This window comes from Daphnia pulex, chromosome 5 (assembly GCF_021134715.1).
Source record: "Daphnia pulex isolate KAP4 chromosome 5, ASM2113471v1".
NCBI classification, from domain to species: domain Eukaryota; kingdom Metazoa; phylum Arthropoda; class Branchiopoda; order Diplostraca; family Daphniidae; genus Daphnia; species Daphnia pulex.
Genome location: NC_060021.1, coordinates 7,503,669 through 7,522,651, shown reverse-complemented (window position 1 = coordinate 7,522,651; position 18,983 = coordinate 7,503,669). Strand labels below are relative to the sequence as shown.

The window sequence follows — 18,983 nt, the reverse complement described above, 5'->3', positions numbered from 1 at the left end:
TCACGCAGGCCAACATTTCTTATAGATGCGAGGGCTCTTGAGGAGCAGCCTAGGCGACTGAGCTGCTGCTGGACTGGGTTTGCTGCCACCCCAAAACACCGACCCAAAATGGCCGCCCAAGTAAATATAGATAGAGCTGTTCTCTCCCTCTCTCTTTTCTCCAACCCATCACTAAAAGTCTCTCAGTCAACAGATTAATTTTCAAAGTCGATCGATCTACTACTACCACCAGCACCCCGGCGCTATCGGGCACAAAACTTATAAGCACGAATCTCAAATAAAATCAAATAAGAAAAAGAGGACCAGCGGCAACGGCATCACGCTATCGAGATTTTATGGCGGAGGGGGTCCCCTCATGAAATTTATATAGCTCACTGCCTTTTATATATATATAACATAAATTCTCTTCGTTAGCCCATTATCTATTTAGGCTTAGAGTAACATCATTGCTGCTCCTCCTCGTCCCTTTGCAGCTCGGCCATATCAGGAGAAGTATAATATACTATATAATTATCCTTTATTTAGCTTCTTTCATTTATCTTTGGATTTTGAAAATCTATTATGAATTTTCCTCCGCTTTTTTCTGGGAAATTTCAAAGTAATGAACACTGTGAAAGGTTCACGTAAGTTTGTCTTCGCCATTTCATCCGTCCTGTCCTATCGCAGCAGCTGCTCTTTTAATCCATTTAAAAAATTCAATCCTGATGGGATAGTAAATGATTCCAGTCAGTCGACGTCAACTTTGATCGACTATAGCCAACGCGGCTTTTGACGAAAAAAGAAGAAGAAGAAGAAGGATCTTGTATAGCCAACCGAGGAAATCCGAGAGCTCACTCGACGCTCTTATATATAAAAAGGAGGCCAAGAGAGGGGGGGTAGGCAGGCAATTACGGATATTAGCAAATTGATGAAATCATCATTTCATCTGATGCCGCAAACAACCAAAAAGGGGAGAATAGAATTACAGCACAGCTCTCTCCTCAGCGAACCATTCGATTAGACGAACGCGGGAGCCAAGAGAGAGAGAAAAAGGACTCTTGCACTTTCTGTGTGTAGACTGCGCAACTGCATGTCTACAGTTTCATTCCGAATAAGAAAGAAGAGAGAGAAAGAATCCAAAACAGGCAACGATCTAGTTTCACCCAGAAAAGAGCTAGCTATAATACAGGGGTACGCAACATACAAGAGCGTCGAATCCCGGCGGAATGTGAAACATCAGCAGTCCAAGGGAAGCCGAGCTCGCAGGATCGTCCAGGACTAGGGGGGGTTCTATGGGTCTTGACAGCAGCCTCCTAGTTGCTGCTATATGCTGCTGCCTACTCTTTGGCTCTATATAAACCTTGATCAAGATCTACGAAGACAGGTCCCTGTCGACGACGATATCGGGTCCCAAAGAGATCCTCGTCGTTCCCTCCAAAGAGGGAAAAACACATAATATACATACGCCGTGTGTGTGTGTACATGTTTGAGCTAGGATCCTACTCTCTCTACGTATAGAGCTCAACTGTCAGCCTCATCCACTCTCGTTTTCTTCAATGGCTTTTGTGCAAATCGAATTGAATTCACTGCCTATTTGCCGTCTGTGTGTGTGTGTGTACCCTGAATGGATCCTTGTAAATGTAGTAGCTCTTGACGTCTATATGGCTAGCTACTAGTCTCTCAGTGTGTGTACATCATGTCTAATAAGACGTGAATAGGACGACGGAGCCAAGTTTGTTGGGCTCGGTACTGTGTTATACGACACATTCCACGAGCAAATGATGGGCGCGCGAATCATTCTGTTTTTTTCCTCCCCGTTATAATATACGATCCTTAAAAACATTATTACCTTAAAGGTAAGTAGATGATGAGAAGAGTTGCTCGTATAAAGAAAAAGAGAAAAAGGCGAAGCGCAATTATATCGATGAGGCCTCTCCGGCCCCCGCCGTCTTTGTGCGTGTCTATGTGTGCGTGTGTAATTACAATGATGGATGGAAGCGAGCCCGGCCTTCTATTCCGTTTCATCCAAGGGGCTGGACCAAGCGACTATAGCAAGAGAGAGGGAAAGGCCTGCGCCCAGCATCGTCCGGTGCACTGGGACCGCGAGCGAGCGCGCGTATATAGACGAAAGGAGAGACGGATGATGATGATGACTGGCCTCTAAAAGAAAACGATAACAAGATAACGTGAGAGAACAACCATACAAATGCTAACAGCAGTCCATAAACAAACACACACACACACAAGAGCTCTCTCGATCATATCAAGCGGGAAAAACAAGGTCTAGCATTATAACTTTGAATCCGTAATTCCGTTCGACTGCTGCTGCCCTTTTCTTCTTCTTCTTCTTGTTATTGCAATGTGGATACTAGTACTAGTACAAGTACGTGTACTTAAATACCCCCAGTCACCCCATTTTCATGAATAGTCAGGGGCGGTTTAATTCTAGGGTAGTCGTCGTAGTCGTATAACATATCGACTAGATATTCCAGCGCGTTCCGGCTGCTGTCGACGGAACCAAGCCCAAGCCCCAAAAGACACAAAACCAATTTATCTCTGGTGAATGTTTCATGAGTTGCACGTCTTGTTTTATATCTATCTAGTATAGGTACCTACTATACGTACACTATATGCACATAATTTTTCCGGCTAGTTGACTTTTAACCCTCCCGTCCGAGACATAGAGATTCTTCCCCCAACCGATTTTCCCGTCTGCTACTCACGGTCGTGCTCCGATCGTTTGCCAATAACAAAACAATTTCACCAAAGTCATGGCCTCCAATCAATTTATAATGGCCAGTGGGACGATCTCAAACATATATAATAACAGGGGAGGAATTTCGAAATTTCATGCACATAATAGCAACGCTGCCAGCACCACCACCAACGGGAAATCAATCGAGATAAACGCGAATAACATCGTCCATTGGCCGATAAATCATTCAAGACGACTCCCACTTGACGCAGGTAAAAATTTAAGAAAAAAACAAGTTGAAATGAAACTTGCACAAGATGTTTGAAACGTCAGTTTCTTATGTGCGTCGTAAATGGAAGCTCAGCTCTCTAATGAAAACTGATGTTTTGTTTTTCAAAGTGAAATAGGAAGAGAACAGATGTTGTTTCAAAACAAAACTAAAGAGAGAGAGAGGCTATAGAGAGAGACGTCGGCGTCTATACACGTTATGTGTGTACAGGTATTAGTGAAAATAAACGAGAGCCCCCGAAATGGGGCCCCAGCAAGATTCCCCTATGGCGGTCCCCTTGTATTTGGTTTTGTTTTGAACGTGTCGTTAAGGCCCGGGGATCGATGAAGGCAAACTATATCAATATAAATGCACGTTAAATATGTGTACTATAGGCTCGATTTAAAAAACATTTCGCTTTGACTTATTTATCATCTCAATTCCCGTATACCAAAAAGAGCCACGCCCATTCAATACCCTAAAAAAGTTGTTCTAGATCTGCCTGATAAATATATTTAACGTTGGACAGTTGCAGTTGAGAAATGAAGGAGCTCAACTTGTGTGTGTGACTGGAAAGGACATCGAAAGGGCGTTACATTCCGGATCACTCGATTGCAAGTCGGCACTGAAACATTTCCCCATTTCCGACTGCTGGGGGTCGACCAATAGGAGACGAGTCCGATATGGAAAATCGTCTGCAATAGACACAAGGTGAGTGAGAGAGAAAGAGAAACAAGATCCATCGAATGGCGTTTGGGGAAGACTAAAGTTGCACGCTCACCTGACTCCTCCCATTCTAGCTTATAGCCGTGTCTTTAATTGAAAAGGATAGAAGACGAGTAGGGTGGAATATTGGCCATTTCCACCTATCCGTCCGTCGGTATAAATCAGGAAACGGAACTTGTCTCGCTATAGACTTTTCCACCCCTCGCTAGACCTTTTTCTCTTTCCTGAACTTCATCTTGAGTAGAGCGGAGTAGAGAGAGAGAACAGACGGAATTGGCTTCCTTCCAGTGTGCAAAGCAGAGCTAGAGGATGTTATACTGTTCTCTGGCTCCGGATCAAACCGATTTTCAAAAGAGATGGAGGCAACAAGACATGAAGGGTGAGCAAAGGGGGGGGGGGGGACAGGGTCTCTGATTGAATTGGACCAATTTATGGGCGGATAAATGGCATAAATGGCTGCAGGCGAAAGGCGAGTTGGCAAGCAAATCTTCTTTAGCTTCCTCCTTCTAAGAACCGGACGGAGCAAATTCCACCGCCCGGAAATCGAACCCCTTTTTTTCCCTTATTTCTTTACTTTGGCAGTTCCGTCTTGAAATGGGATGTGTTGCCGGCCAATCGACGTCCATCTCTGTATACATGTTAGTTTTACTATATTTTTTCCTCTTTTCTTTTAAGTTCGCCCCCCCCTACCAAAAAATAAAGTCTCGTGCGAGGATGATGGCTCCTTTGATAGCTCCTCCCTTGTCCGGTCAGGTCGTCATTGGACCTCCTGAAATGTCTCCATCAGCATCGATTCTCCATTTCTTAAAAGACCACGGGGGGCACCGCCTACACATATACTTGCACCCAAAAGGAGGAGGAAAACTAAAACTAAAAAACCGAAAGAAGACACCCTATTTTATTTTCTGTTATATGCGGGCAAATGCGAGACTTGGACGCGTCTCGGAGCCAAGGAGAGAGAAACGAGGCCCAACGCGAGGCAGAGTTAAGAGATATCTACAGGAAAAGACATTAGAACTGACTGCTGACTTTATGGTTAATTGGATCCGTTTCGAAACGAGCGTCGACTAAAGTCAAAATATAAAAGTAACACACATTTTACCAGTGCCTTCCCGACAGCCACCTCTTTTCTTTCCTACCAGAAAATGTATATTAATGAAGACAAGATTCTTAAAAAAGACAAGAAGCTTCGTCTATCTCTCGCCCAAAAGTTCAAGAGATGGGGAGAAGAAAAAGAGACGGAAACGTCGTCGTATGGGGGGCGCCTTTTCATTCTTGTTAATGACGACACAAGAGAGACGTAAATGGCGGGGGTAGTAGACGTCGTTTGGATCGAGAGAGAGAGCCGGATTAATTGTGAAGGAAAGTTATTAGCATATTCACTGGCGGATGGTATAAAATAGCTGCCTTGTCCTATTCAAGTCGAGAGAGAGAACTCGACATGGTCGGAGAAAGTTGGATTAGTTTGTGTGTTATATCGCATAACGTCGGCCTTGTGTTTCATTCTTGATGGACATGAACAACACACAGGGCCCGGCGGAGGCGGAAAATGTTTGCCGGTCTCATCATCATCGTCGCTATGAAAAAATAAAAATAAAAAGAATGAACGCTAGGAGGAAATCGGCACGCAAAGACCACGCCCCAATTGCAGAGTTGCATCGCCGAGAGCCGCGGACTCTTCAAAGTTGATGTCGAAAAGAAAGAAGGATCGCTGGTAGTTATACAAGGACCTTAAAGGGCGTTGCGAAAAAGAAAATAACATGCCGACTATTTGGCGTGTTGATATTATTAAAAAACCCAAATGAAAAATGGTCCGCCTGACCTCAAGATTGCCAAGAGCGCAAAGCGGAAGGAAGGAAGAAGGAAAAGGAGGTCGATATTTCTCGACCCAAAAGAAAAATAAAATAAAATAAGAAAAAAGTAGCGCAGTGACAATATTATGAGAATGGATGCCGTCCGACTTCTCAATATTCTACGGGATCCATCCATCACCATCTATTGGCCGAGACGACGACGGAAATCTCTGTAATCAATAGATCTATTTCTCTTCCATCCTAAATTGTTTGGAACACATTTCCAACTATTTACAAAACGAAATAATAATAATAGTAATAATAATACTGTCGAAAAATGTCGTGCGATTGTCTTTTTGTTTTTCTTGTTCGATAAAAGAGATCAAACGGGGAGGCGGCAACCAGTTTGAGTGATGACGATCCGGGCCGTTTGCTGACCCGTGGCGACGCAAACGTCCAGCGGTCGGCCAACGAGGAGCTGGGAAAAGAAACCGGCCAGGAAAGCATCGCCGGCTCCTGTCGTGTCCTTCACCAGATGCGGTTGAAGCTTCTCGGCCGGGAATAGCCACGACTCGGACCGCGTAGCGCAAACCACTCCCGAAGCGCCGCAAGTCACCACGGCCAATCTCTCGTTCAGTTTCGACCAATCCCACGCCTCCGTCGACCCTGCGAATTCAACATTCCCGTCATTGATCAAATTTAAAAAGATAAGAAGATAAGAGAAAAAACCTTGAAAATCCGAAAGGCGACAAGACTTGAATTGATTCACAGGTGAGATATAGTCCAAAGCGGCAACTTTGCGGGCGACGGAGGCTATGGATTCGCATTCGGAGCTAAGCAGGAGGCCAGCGCGGCCGGCCAAGGCACGGAATTCGTCTTCGTTACCAACGACAAGATTGGCGTAGGATAGGAGCCGCCTGCAGCACAGCATAGGCAACGGTATATATGTATATATATATACGTGAGAAGAGTAAATAATGCAAGATGGTAAGCCCGGCATGATGATTTAAAGAGAGCGCACGCAACCCCAAAAAAGATCCATAGCAGTTAGGAGCCAACTGCAAGGCAAAAAAAGGAGGCTATAGCCGGACTTGTAACTAAACTACAAAGCTAAACCACAAGTGCGCTTCCATTAGTGATGGGTTTCAATTAACGAAGCTGGACGAGCAGCCGCTGTATAGAGGCCGCCGAGATCTTTCTTCATATTTGATGAAGAAAGATGGCCTAGCCGAGGTTTAGCGGCCGTCGAATCGCCCTCGCACACCAACCCAACCCAAACACAATAGCGAGGAAAAAAGAGATTTATTTACATCTTCTTCTTCTTCTTCTTTCCTCTTTTCTTAAATAAAATATCATAAAAAAAGTAGCCGGGTACCTTAATAGACTGTGAGACTGGAGGCAAATGTATTGAGCTGAAAGGCTGACGACTCGGACCAGACCTTCTCGAGAATGGCCGCGGCTTAACGCGGCCATGGCAACGTCCGGGCTGTGGCTAGCGAAGAATCCTTCGACGTAGAGAATTCGGGCCCGATCTATCAAGTCCATCATGTCGGCAACGAAATTCTCCTTGTTGAACTCACGGGCTGCGCCGATGTTTGCGGCCAGACAGCGCGTGCCGCCAGGACGGACAATGGCCACGCAACAGCCCGTCGGCAACTTTTCGTCGAAGACGTATCTGAATTGTCGGAAAAAGAAACACATTTATTTTCTGGGAGGGTTAATGGATGATTAAAAATAAATATTTTCGCTTGATTTTGTTAAAAAAGTACGTAAGACTCACCGAGTTATTACGCCATCCTGAGCTAATAACTTTTGAAGGATGATGCCAGCCGGATCGTGGGCGATTTTGCCTATCACGTAAGACGGCCATTGGTTTTTGATTAATCTGCTAAGGATTCGGACCGTGTTTTGAGCGCTACCGCCGGCCACGTACTCAACTGGGTAACTGCAGGTCAAAAACAAAGAAATTGATTAAATTGCACTACAATGGCAACGCTCTTGAGGGCATACTTTTGAATTACTTCGGAGAACAATCCTTGTTGTTCGTTGGTTACCTCGATCTGAGCATCACAGGGCAATCCGTATTTGTGTATCTATTGTAATTTACGTCAAACGATGGGTTTAATTAGTATTTGGATAAAGTATAAAAAGCTTTATTTACCAGAGAATCGTCTTTGACAGATATGGACATGTCTAATAATGCGTTGCCGAAGGCAACAATTGCCACAGGTCCACTGCTGTCTTCATCCCGACCATGTCCGTTAATTGATCCGCTTGGCATCTCTGTTTCATTTGTAATGAAAAGTGATTAAAACAACTGGCATACAAATAAATACTGGTTTTATCACTATACCATATATGCATATATGCAGTATACTTAAATTTTACCAATGTGCAAATAAAGCCCATCAGAGTGTAAACAACAGAAAACAACTTCAAAGCATTTATAGGTCAGTGAAAGGAAGTTTTGTCATTGCACAATTGAATATTGTAGCAAACAGGGTTATGCAATCTGCTAACTCTGTTGTTAAAGGCTACATTTCACCAATGAGTTAACAAGTTTTTCTCAAAAATCATCTATAAATTTTGGGAGAGGTAATATTTAAGAACCTACTCACATGCTGACACTGAAGGCAAACCAAAGAGGTCATATTGATTCACTCTCCGATAGTCACATGTAAAATTTACCAACTCACAAAACTTGTGTGGCTCCTGGCTAGAAACACACCTTACATAACTAAACATTTATGTTGTAATGCAGATTCCTTGTGCAAAATTAAAATTCTAAGACCAAATAGCAATATTAAAGAAATAATGTTTACAAATATTTCAGAGTTTAAACACACAACAAACTGTCTATCTTAACTTACTCTTTACACGTTTCTTAAATATAAACCGAACTAGAAATAAAAACGAATTCTTTACGATTTCTCTTTGATAGTACGGAAAATACAATCACATGTGAAACACCTTATCACTTTCACCTTCATGCACCTTCAAGTATGTTCCAAGTTCAGCACATCAGCAGTACTTTTTGTTTACCAAATCAAATCCTCCATCTAGTGATGAAACGCGAAAGTTTGTTTCCGTGAATTTTCTTTTTTTTTTTTACATGTCTTGATTTTTTTTTAAAGATGTGAGGTAAATTTTACTTAACAGATTTTTTTCAGATAATAAAATCTATTTAATTAAGTTATGGTCATACTGGCCATACTTTATTTAAAATGCTGCGCAGCTTAGATTTCTGATCCTGAAATGTTTCGGGTAACATTTCATATTTCGCAGTAGAATCCAAGACAAGGCAGCTATGGTTTCACCTAAACAAAAAAGTTGTACGTATTTCGCCACTTGATCGCAATATGCAGTTCAATTTTACACCATTGTGGGAAATAAGCACGAACTCGGTCCAATAACCAAGATTGAACGATACAAAAGGAATCAAGTAGCAAAGGTGGTATCATTAAACCAGAGCTATAGTACCCGTACCCGTGGGTATTATACTATTATAAATAGCTAAGATCAAATCTTTAACTGCAATACGCTGTTTTTTGCCAATAATGGTAAAGATTTATAACCTTAACAATAGAATAAGCACGATCTTCGCCCATGTCACCCTTTAAGGTATCCTTAATTCAGACAAAAACAGTTGTTATCAAGCTAGAAAAATACGAGTTATCGTATTTTTATAAAACTGGTTACGTAACAATCTTGGTTTGTGTTCGCGCCACCCGATCAGTTAATGTCGGCGGTATTTGGAAATACCTTCAAAAACCAAAGCCGCATGTCTCTGCTGACCGAATGGAGTTTCGAAAGTGAAATCACAGGTAAATTAGTAAGAAATTACCTTGAAATAGCATGCAATACAATAGCATTGTGTGTAGAGCCTGGCGTGAAAAAATGACTAAAAGACGTGAAGAATTCGGTGACAAAACAAAGAGATTCCCAGCATATTTCGAGTCATATTAAATTCTACGTATAGAATTCAGCAAAGACACATGTTACGTCATTTGAAAAGAGGAATACGCATCACGCTAATACCTAAGTAGGCCTACGTAACAACGTAAAGCCCGGTAAAGCCGACGGGGCTTTACCTTATTCAAGAGACGCCATACACGGATTGGTTATGCTACACGGATTAGGGCGACCTGCAGCTGGCCGCATTAAGGGCACGAAATTCGTGATATCGATCGCGATATACAATACCATATTTTTCACTATTGGAAAAAAGGCACGATCTCAACCTTTAAAGCTACATTAAACTCGATACAGAGGTTATTGGAGAATGTTTCAAATTGAATGTTTCAAATCTACCAAAATAATATATTAGGTTCAGTTGCTTACCTCAAGCCATCATCGACGGTCACATTTTGCTATTCGGTCAGGTACTGTACCTAATCACAAAAATTAAAGCTAAGCATTGAATCATTTTCAATATGTTAACATCTTAAATTTAGAAAACGTAACACAGGGCAATATGAGTAAACATAATTGGCTGAAACTTACCGTATCCATTGTGATCTTGGTTGCCGTAATGATGGGACCTACTAGCAAGCTATTTAGTTTCTTTCACGGAAAAGACCCCTCGGTAAGTTTTGATTCCATTTTCTGACCTCTAGCCTGTACGATTTCCATCAAAGCTACTAGTATATTTTAAAATACTAGAAGGATGTTTGATATTAATCACTGTGAAAATTTAAAATAGTATCAAACATCCTTGCGAAATTCTAAATTTTGGGTTGTTGACTATAACTGATTTTTTATTTAATGTTTGACAAAAAGCCCAGTGTGAGCGGAGCCAGAAAAATGGAGGAAAAGGCGGTAGAGATAAAGCCAGGCGCTAAATACGAGAGACATCGCAGGCAAATTAAAAATAAGGATGAACCTGCTGATAAAGTGGACGTATTATTTTCAGATGGCTGCAAAAAAAACGATTTTAAAGCGGCAGTTGAACTCGAGATTGAAGAGCTTCTGTCAAAACACGAAGAAATCAAGTTGCAGTATGTAAAAGATGCATATGAAAAATATCTGTTAAGAAATAGAGAACTTGAACCCTCAAAAAAATCTTCAGCAGAAGAGGTTGAAAAAGGGGTTAAAAAATTGGAACAGCTTCGAAAAACCCTCACAGAGACAAAGGCTAAGTTTATCGCACAACTGGAAGAGCAAAGGATAAATGGAATCGCCTTAGTAAATGAGAAAAGCAAATTGCTGAACGAAATTCGAGACAAGAATGCTCGAGATATTGCTAATTCAGACTTGGAAAAGAAGGAGCTCCTTGAGAAAATCAAAGCCAATAATGCGAAGATTACTCTAATGAAAGATGAATTCAACAAAATGAAAAGGCAAAAAGAAACGGCACAAATGATAGAGGCATCCAAAAATTCACAAGCTGTAGGATGTGAAACTCCGTTTGCGTATTTGGGAGCCTTTGATTCACAAAATATTCTAAGAGTTAAAAAACAACAACTTGATACGGAAGAGAGTACGATTAACGACATATGGCAAAAAAAGAACGATTTGAAAAACTGTTGTCAGCAAGAAGGATGCCTATAACAAATTCTACGACAATTTTTATTCGATTTTTTAATTATACTTAAGATTGCTGTGCTTTAAACTTATACTTACTTTGGTTGCTGTGTGATTTTTAAATGCTTACAAACTTGGGAAAATAAAAAGAATTTAATTGGCTACCTTTAGTGTTTCCATCAAGATGCAGAACGATCTCACCACCAAACAGGTGCGCTAAACACGCGTAATAAAGACTATATTAACATAAAGAACGTAAGGCGGATCAACAATTTCATTTTTAAATAGTTTATCGATAAATACAACACGAGTCTTTCTAACGATCTTGAAGAGCGATCAGGAAAACAAACGGCTGTTGGGAAAAGTAATTGTGAAAAGTGTAACGATGACACAAAAACTTTGTAAAACATTTCGGCCAAAGAAATAAAATATGGCAAAAGAACGCGTACAGGGAATTTTTGGTAAATAAATTCACAAGTTGGTCGACGTCACTGGACTGATTCCGTGTACAAATAAAACTGGCGGTAGACTATCGGACATGGTCGAAAGAGAAGACAAGTATTCTTCGTCGTTTTGGTTCGGAAGAGGAAGAGGTAAGTAAAGGAAGACTACCACGCTATTAGTTGAGTTTTGGAGAAGGAGACGGTTAACCTGAAAACTGTTTGATGATTGCTGGCCGTCAGACGCTGTGTTGTAGGACGCCACCACCACGCGAGCCTTAATTCGAAGCTCTTTCAGTTGTCGGCGCAATCGTTGCTGTCGTCGCAGAGTCTCGTCTTCATTTTCAGGCGTAGGCAGTAGGAAAACACTGGAGTATAATATATAATATGTCTAATAATATAATATATAATATAATATAACATAATATAATATGGAATACCGGAGCTCTAGATCCTTCCAGACGGGAACCTAAGAATTTTTTTAAAAAATGACTTTGGCATTCTTTGTATCACGTAGACTATGTATTACCATGTTTAAAATGCAGGCCAGTTGAAGTTGGAAGAGGCTGGACGTGTCAAATTCGTCAGAGTATTGTCCTCCAAACAGGTTCATCGGCCAGACATCCATGTACATGGATTTCTTTTGACTAAAAAATTCGAAGATTTGTTGATTAAAATCTCGTGCATACATTAAGTAGTTGAAGACGACGAAAATACTTTGTAATCAAATGGAAATCTAGCGTGTGAAAGTGTCGACATAGGCAGACGTTTTTCTGCAGACGGATTATGTCCTTCACCATGGCTACATATTCGCTTGGTGACACGAAACGATGGCGATTGGAATCGCGCACTGGATATAGGTTGGCGTCAGCTCCTAAGCTAGACACGCTCTCCCTTCTTAAACTGCCAAAGAGTTTGAAAACGGTTTAAGTCTAGTCATCCAAAAAACTAGGTTCAGGCTGTATGCATACCTGTACAGTAAATCTGTTTGAGGATGACTGTCGTAAAACCCTAGGCATATGGTATTTGGCTTCATGGCTCCCAATCCCGACAAACGTATCAGATGATGCATTCCTTCACGAACTGTTGGTGACACTGTTGTTTCGACAAATCCTTTAATCTTCAGTCTTTCAATTAAATCAACCCAAGCGGTGTGTTCTGCCGTCGTGGTGATGGAATCCGGATCAGTAACAGTTCCAATCTTTACATGACCTATGTTCGTTGTAAGGTTGTTCAGTAACTATGATCAGAGAGACATTAGATTTGTAAAATTACCTAGAACATAAAGGCCACTCTTTTTTAAGGCATTCACAAAGGAAATGAGTGGGATGGAAGAACGAGGGTTGCTAACCAGCAAAAGGATTTGTGGACGCCAGAATTTGACGTGATCTTTTCTCGAATCAAGAAGCAATAGATATTTCCTCACCTGGGAAAAAAAATTGTTTTTTAATACGCAAGAAATCAGCTTGTTTGATTCAAATTTAAGCTCAAACCTGATGAAAGATGATGGCTTGACTAATGGATCCCCAGTTCGCAGTGCGTGCGGGAGAGAAAAAATGGAGCATAATTATCAGCATCAAGCAGAGGAGCAGAGAAACGGATGCGTAGACTGGATTGATAACAAACATCATAACCATCGTCCCTGTGAGTCCTAAAAGTGCAGTGTGCCAGGAGAAGTAGTGGAATGTCGGTCTATAAAAAAGAAGTCAATTTGATTAAGAAGACGTAGCTAAATAAAAATAAAATGTTTGAACCTGAAATTCGGTGCGGATGAAAGTTCGGGCATAAGGCAGGCCAAATTTGTTGCGCAGTAGGAAAGAAGGAACAAAACTGAATTCAGTTGAGCGATAACGTTGAGAGATCCAATCAAAAGACAGAACTCGACAAGAGTTGCTACAATTAGCACAGAGCACCAAGGATTCCCTTTGTAAGTTCCTCGAAGAACGGGTTTCAACACGGATCCTTTTAAATTTTCATCATTACTAAAAGTAATTAAACAATGATTTTTCGCAAGAAAATTTTATTTTACCAAATATGTCATCTCTTGTTAAAGCGGCCAGCACTCGACTAGATCCAATAAGATTACTGAGCGAAGCCGACCAAGTAGCCGTGACGATACCCACCGTTACGAAAGGTTTCCATACACAGATACCCTGTAATCAATTTGTAATCAATTCTATTTAAACTCAGTTTGTTTAACTGAAAAGATAATTTTACCATCATAAAGAGATAATCATTTTTCAAGAGAAAGTTGGAACAGGTGGAAGCTGTTAGCAGACTCAGGATCACATAGACGACTCCAGTGAAACCGACTGCACTCAAAGTTCCACGCGGAATCTGATTGATTAACTGAAATTAACTGAGATTAACTGAAATTGATTAACATCAATCAAATTACGCTCTTTGATGGATCTTTGAGTTCGCCCGACATGTTTGCACCGGCCATGATTCCAGTGACTCCACTGAACAACACACCAAACACGGTTGCAAAAGAAACGAGTGTACCGTCCGGTGAAGTATAATCCTGCCCATAATTGGGCCACACATTCCCATAAAATGTAGCCGATGTAGTTAACCCAGTGAAGCTGCCGTTCACTTTCATTGTTTCATTCTGTACTAGATGATTGGCTTCGGGTATCGGGACCTATAAATAGATAGAGATTTGAAGATGCTATGAAATAGAAGAAAAAAGCTACATATACGTAGTTAAAAAATTAAAATTTTACCTCAAAAGCTGGTTGGGCTAAAAACGAGACGAGTACAACCGATAGACAAATTATCACAACACCCAAAATTATAGCAGATGCTTTAGCAAACGCTGCGGCACCAATCAAGCAAACTACAATGTTCACAATATTTATTGTAGAAGCGTACCTATTAAACAGTTACAAATATAAATGTAATTTAATATAAGTATTTAATATAAGTGTGGCTAAATAACGAAATTGTCTTACAAAAATCGCCACCAACGACCATCGGGAAATGCTCCATCGACGAGATAGCCTCTTTAAATTGACACAATTATTAAGTGATTTCGAACGAAAATAGTTTGATTTATTACATACCTGATGGTCCAAAATTTTCTACAAGCACAACCTGAATATAGTGAGTAATGAATGATTACATATTGATTCACATTATTGATTCACATTCAAATACTCACCAGTGAGGTAAAGGGCAGAACTTACTATATTTGCTAAACAAAAAAGGGTACCAATACTACCCCCAAATTCAGGACCTAGTGTTCTGCTGATCATGAAATAGCATCCACCTCCTTCAATGGCTCCATTTGTTGAAATGGCACATACCGATGTAACAGTAAAAACCAGTATTGTATAGGCAATTACAAATTGAAGTAGTGTCTCTAGTAACCCTGCATGGCCTATCAAAAACCCTGTTAAAGATTTTAAATAAGAATTATGACTTGAAAATCATTTACTGAAGTATTATATTGAATCTTACCTACTCGAAGGAACAAAAGAGCTGAAAACATTGACAAAGAAACAGGGCTAAATACTCCAGCAATTGTTCCTAGAGTTCTGTGGGATTTTTGTTCCTCATCTTCCTCAGTAGGTGTTTGAGCAGGTTCATCGTAATGAATGAATTCACTCAAAATGTGTCCAACTTTGTTCTGACACATGTCTTCTGGGTACACGCAGGGCAGCATGGTTTGGAGGTTGGACACTACTCAGACTACGAATCAGTCGCCTGTGGGAAAGTAAGGGAGTCTGCTCTGCTGAGTTAAAGGATTCATCATGGGTAACCCCCATAACATCAATAGCATCGTCCATTCTAATTTAGTTGAAAAAAAAAAAACATTTACGTGAGACATTAATTGAGTTTTACAGTTAAAAACTAAATTTTACTTTCTTGTTTGACAAGTCGAACAATACTATCCAAGGACTTGGAAAGCTGTGTTTGAATAAACACACCCACTCCTCCACAGGTTTATAGAGTAGTGTCAGACGGCCCGATACTTCAATCACACTGACACGATCAGATTATAATACACAATAAAAATATAAAAAGTCATAATGCCGTCTGCTTTCATGATTAGAAAGTAGAACACCAGAGAGCGTAGAGGCGTTCATTGCGTAACCGGAAAAGGAAACCACATGATTCCAAATTTCCAACTCCTCTTTGAATTGGTTTCCCGAATAAAAATAAAAATGAAATCAGTTAACAAAAGAATTCTATTTCCTCGTCATCAACAATGCACAACAACCACATCAAGTCACCTAATGTAATGAAAGAGATAAGAAAAAATGGAATTGGCGATCACAATCAAAGATGGGAGAAAAAGTGAATGTAATAAAAACGTGATGGCTTATAAAATGGGAAAAAACTGCACGTGAGATTCACGGAAAGGGACGGAAAAGGGTCAACCAAGACTTCAGCATGCTGCTGAAGGCAAACCAAAGAGGTCATATTGATTCACTCTCCGATAGTCACATGTAAAATTTACCAACTCACAAAACTTGTGTGGCTCCTGGCTAGAAACACACCTTACATAACTAAACATTTATGTTGTAATGCAGATTCCTTGTGCAAAATTAAAATTCTAAGACCAAATAGCAATATTAAAGAAATAATGTTTACAAATATTTCAGAGTTTAAACACACAACAAACTGTCTATCTTAACTTACTCTTTACACGTTTCTTAAATATAAACCGAACTAGAAATAAAAACGAATTCTTTACGATTTCTCTTTGATAGTACGGAAAATACAATCACATGTGAAACACCTTATCACTTTCACCTTCATGCACCTTCAAGTATGTTCCAAGTTCAGCACATCAGCAGTACTTTTTGTTTACCAAATCAAATCCTCCATCTAGTGATGAAACGCGAAAGTTTGTTTCCGTGAATTTTCTTTTTTTTTTTTACATGTCTTGATTTTTTTTTAAAGATGTGAGGTAAATTTTACTTAACAGATTTTTTTCAGATAATAAAATCTATTTAATTAAGTTATGGTCATACTGGCCATACTTTATTTAAAATGCTGCGCAGCTTAGATTTCTGATCCTGAAATGTTTCGGGTAACATTTCATATTTCGCAGTAGAATCCAAGACAAGGCAGCTATGGTTTCACCTAAACAAAAAAGTTGTACGTATTTCGCCACTTGATCGCAATATGCAGTTCAATTTTACACCATTGTGGGAAATAAGCACGAACTCGGTCCAATAACCAAGATTGAACGATACAAAAGGAATCAAGTAGCAAAGGTGGTATCATTAAACCAGAGCTATAGTACCCGTACCCGTGGGTATTATACTATTATAAATAGCTAAGATCAAATCTTTAACTGCAATACGCTGTTTTTTGCCAATAATGGTAAAGATTTATAACCTTAACAATAGAATAAGCACGATCTTCGCCCATGTCACCCTTTAAGGTATCCTTAATTCAGACAAAAACAGTTGTTATCAAGCTAGAAAAATACGAGTTATCGTATTTTTATAAAACTGGTTACGTAACAATCTTGGTTTGTGTTCGCGCCACCCGATCAGTTAATGTCGGCGGTATTTGGAAATACCTTCAAAAACCAAAGCCGCATGTCTCTGCTGACCGAATGGAGTTTCGAAAGTGAAATCACAGGTAAATTAGTAAGAAATTACCTTGAAATAGCATGCAATACAATAGCATTGTGTGTAGAGCCTGGCGTGAAAAAATGACTAAAAGACGTGAAGAATTCGGTGACAAAACAAAGAGATTCCCAGCATATTTCGAGTCATATTAAATTCTACGTATAGAATTCAGCAAAGACACATGTTACGTCATTTGAAAAGAGGAATACGCATCACGCTAATACCTAAGTAGGCCTACGTAACAACGTAAAGCCCGGTAAAGCCGACGGGGCTTTACCTTATTCAAGAGACGCCATACACGGATTGGTTATGCTACACGGATTAGGGCGACCTGCAGCTGGCCGCATTAAGGGCACGAAATTCGTGATATCGATCGCGATATACAATACCATATTTTTCACTATTGGAAAAAAGGCACGATCTCAACCTTTAAAGCTACATTAAACTCGATACAGAGGTTATTGGAGAATGTTTCAAATTGAATGTTTCAAATCTACCAAAATAATATATTAGGTTCAGTTGCTTACCTCAAGCCATCATCGACGGTCACATTTTGCTATTCGGTCAGGTACTGTACCTAATCACAAAAATTAAAGCTAAGCATTGAATCATTTTCAATATGTTAACATCTTAAATTTAGAAAACGTAACACAGGGCAATATGAGTAAACATAATTGGCTGAAACTTACCGTATCCATTGTGATCTTGGTTGCCGTAATGATGGGACCTACTAGCAAGCTATTTAGTTTCTTTCACGGAAAAGACCCCTCGGTAAGTTTTGATTCCATTTTCTGACCTCTAGCCTGTACGATTTCCATCAAAGCTACTAGTATATTTTAAAATACTAGAAGGATGTTTGATATTAATCACTGTGAAAATTTAAAATAGTATCAAACATCCTTGCGAAATTCTAAATTTTGGGTTGTTGACTATAACTGATTTTTTATTTAATGTTTGACAAAAAGCCCAGTGTGAGCGGAGCCAGAAAAATGGAGGAAAAGGCGGTAGAGATAAAGCCAGGCGCTAAATACGAGAGACATCGCAGGCAAATTAAAAATAAGGATGAACCTGCTGATAAAGTGGACGTATTATTTTCAGATGGCTGCAAAAAAAACGATTTTAAAGCGGCAGTTGAACTCGAGATTGAAGAGCTTCTGTCAAAACACGAAGAAATCAAGTTGCAGTATGTAAAAGATGCATATGAAAAATATCTGTTAAGAAATAGAGAACTTGAACCCTCAAAAAAATCTTCAGCAGAAGAGGTTGAAAAAGGGGTTAAAAAATTGGAACAGCTTCGAAAAACCCTCACAGAGACAAAGGCTAAGTTTATCGCACAACTGGAAGAGCAAAGGATAAATGGAATCGCCTTAGTAAATGAGAAAAGCAAATTGCTGAACGAAATTCGAGACAAGAATGCTCGAGATATTGCTAATTCAGACTTGGAAAAGAAGGAGCTCCTTGAGAAAATCAAAGCCAATAATGCGAAGATTACTCTAATGAAAGATGAATTCAACAAAATGAAAAGGCAAAAAGAAACGGCACAAATGATAGAGGCATCCAAAAATTCACAAGCTGTAGGATGTGAAACTCCGTTTGCGTATTTGGGAGCCTTTGATTCACAAAATATTCTAAGAGTTAAAAAACAACAACTTGATACGGAAGAGAGTACGATTAACGACATATGGCAAAAAAAGAACGATTTGAAAAACTGTTGTCAGCAAGAAGGATGCCTATAACAAATTCTACGACAATTTTTATTCGATTTTTTAATTATACTTAAGATTGCTGTGCTTTAAACTTATACTTACTTTGGTTGCTGTGTGATTTTTAAATGCTTACAAACTTGGGAAAATAAAAAGAATTTAATTGGCTACCTTTAGTGTTTCCATCAAGATGCAGAACGATCTCACCACCAAACAGGTGCGCTAAACACGCGTAATAAAGACTATATTAACATAAAGAACGTAA

General features: G+C 39.9%; 4 protein-coding genes across 14 annotated transcripts; 2 read left to right on the top strand and 2 right to left on the bottom strand.

The window, feature by feature from the left end:
* Window positions 1–5,688: 5,688 nt before the first annotated feature.
* LOC124195110 (adenosine kinase-like) lies at window positions 5,689–9,847 on the bottom strand. Of its 8 annotated transcripts, XR_006875136.1 has the most exons (8): window positions 8,387–8,479; window positions 7,623–7,744; window positions 7,472–7,554; window positions 7,242–7,406; window positions 6,837–7,136; window positions 6,191–6,378; window positions 5,790–6,127; window positions 5,689–5,722 (listed from the first exon to the last, which is right to left on the bottom strand). XR_006875136.1 is itself a non-coding variant. In XM_046589608.1 (7 exons), exons 2-7 carry the CDS (start codon window positions 7,740–7,742, stop codon window positions 5,844–5,846), a joined length of 1,140 nt encoding a protein of 379 aa, XP_046445564.1. In that variant the 5' UTR covers window positions 7,743–7,744; window positions 9,803–9,847; the 3' UTR covers window positions 5,689–5,843. The 8 variants fall into 8 exon arrangements, 7 of the variants coding, with proteins under 7 accessions (XP_046445564.1, XP_046445563.1, XP_046445560.1 ...); XM_046589608.1 differs by lacking the exon at window positions 8,387–8,479 and adding an exon at window positions 9,803–9,847 and having other exon boundaries at window positions 5,689–6,127; XM_046589607.1 differs by having other exon boundaries at window positions 5,689–6,127; window positions 8,446–8,514.
* Window positions 9,147–11,148, top strand: LOC124195113. The gene is made up of 5 exons (XM_046589613.1): window positions 9,147–9,285; window positions 9,343–9,732; window positions 9,789–9,843; window positions 9,916–10,046; window positions 10,241–11,148. The coding sequence occupies exons 4-5, from the start codon at window positions 9,936–9,938 to the stop codon at window positions 11,009–11,011; spliced, it is 882 nt and encodes a 293-aa protein (XP_046445569.1). The 5' UTR covers window positions 9,147–9,285; window positions 9,343–9,732; window positions 9,789–9,843; window positions 9,916–9,935; the 3' UTR covers window positions 11,012–11,148.
* A 108-nt stretch (window positions 11,149–11,256) lies between these two features.
* Window positions 11,257–16,190, bottom strand: LOC124195106 (solute carrier family 12 member 9-like). 3 transcript variants are annotated; one of them, XM_046589596.1, is made up of 19 exons: window positions 16,072–16,190; window positions 15,494–15,562; window positions 15,291–15,411; window positions 14,887–15,216; window positions 14,588–14,818; window positions 14,490–14,520; window positions 14,379–14,429; window positions 14,151–14,298; window positions 13,823–14,068; window positions 13,642–13,761; window positions 13,454–13,577; window positions 13,179–13,386; window positions 12,918–13,116; window positions 12,700–12,850; window positions 12,396–12,636; window positions 12,142–12,327; window positions 11,954–12,071; window positions 11,865–11,893; window positions 11,257–11,792 (listed from the first exon to the last, which is right to left on the bottom strand). In XM_046589596.1, the coding sequence occupies exons 4-19, from the start codon at window positions 15,089–15,091 to the stop codon at window positions 11,456–11,458; spliced, it is 2,625 nt and encodes an 874-aa protein (XP_046445552.1). In that variant the 5' UTR covers window positions 15,092–15,216; window positions 15,291–15,411; window positions 15,494–15,562; window positions 16,072–16,190; the 3' UTR covers window positions 11,257–11,455. The 3 variants fall into 3 exon arrangements, with proteins under 3 accessions (XP_046445552.1, XP_046445553.1, XP_046445554.1); XM_046589597.1 differs by lacking the exon at window positions 16,072–16,190 and having other exon boundaries at window positions 14,379–14,427; window positions 14,613–14,818; window positions 15,291–15,534; XM_046589598.1 differs by lacking the exons at window positions 15,291–15,411; window positions 15,494–15,562; window positions 16,072–16,190 and having other exon boundaries at window positions 14,891–15,031.
* A 132-nt stretch (window positions 16,191–16,322) lies between these two features.
* Window positions 16,323–18,888, top strand: LOC124195112. 2 transcript variants are annotated; one of them, XM_046589612.1, is made up of 5 exons: window positions 16,323–17,025; window positions 17,083–17,472; window positions 17,529–17,583; window positions 17,656–17,786; window positions 17,981–18,888. In XM_046589612.1, the coding sequence occupies exons 4-5, from the start codon at window positions 17,676–17,678 to the stop codon at window positions 18,749–18,751; spliced, it is 882 nt and encodes a 293-aa protein (XP_046445568.1). In that variant the 5' UTR covers window positions 16,323–17,025; window positions 17,083–17,472; window positions 17,529–17,583; window positions 17,656–17,675; the 3' UTR covers window positions 18,752–18,888. The 2 variants fall into 2 exon arrangements, with proteins under 2 accessions (XP_046445568.1, XP_046445567.1); XM_046589611.1 differs by having other exon boundaries at window positions 17,083–17,583.
* Window positions 18,889–18,983: the final 95 nt, after the last annotated feature.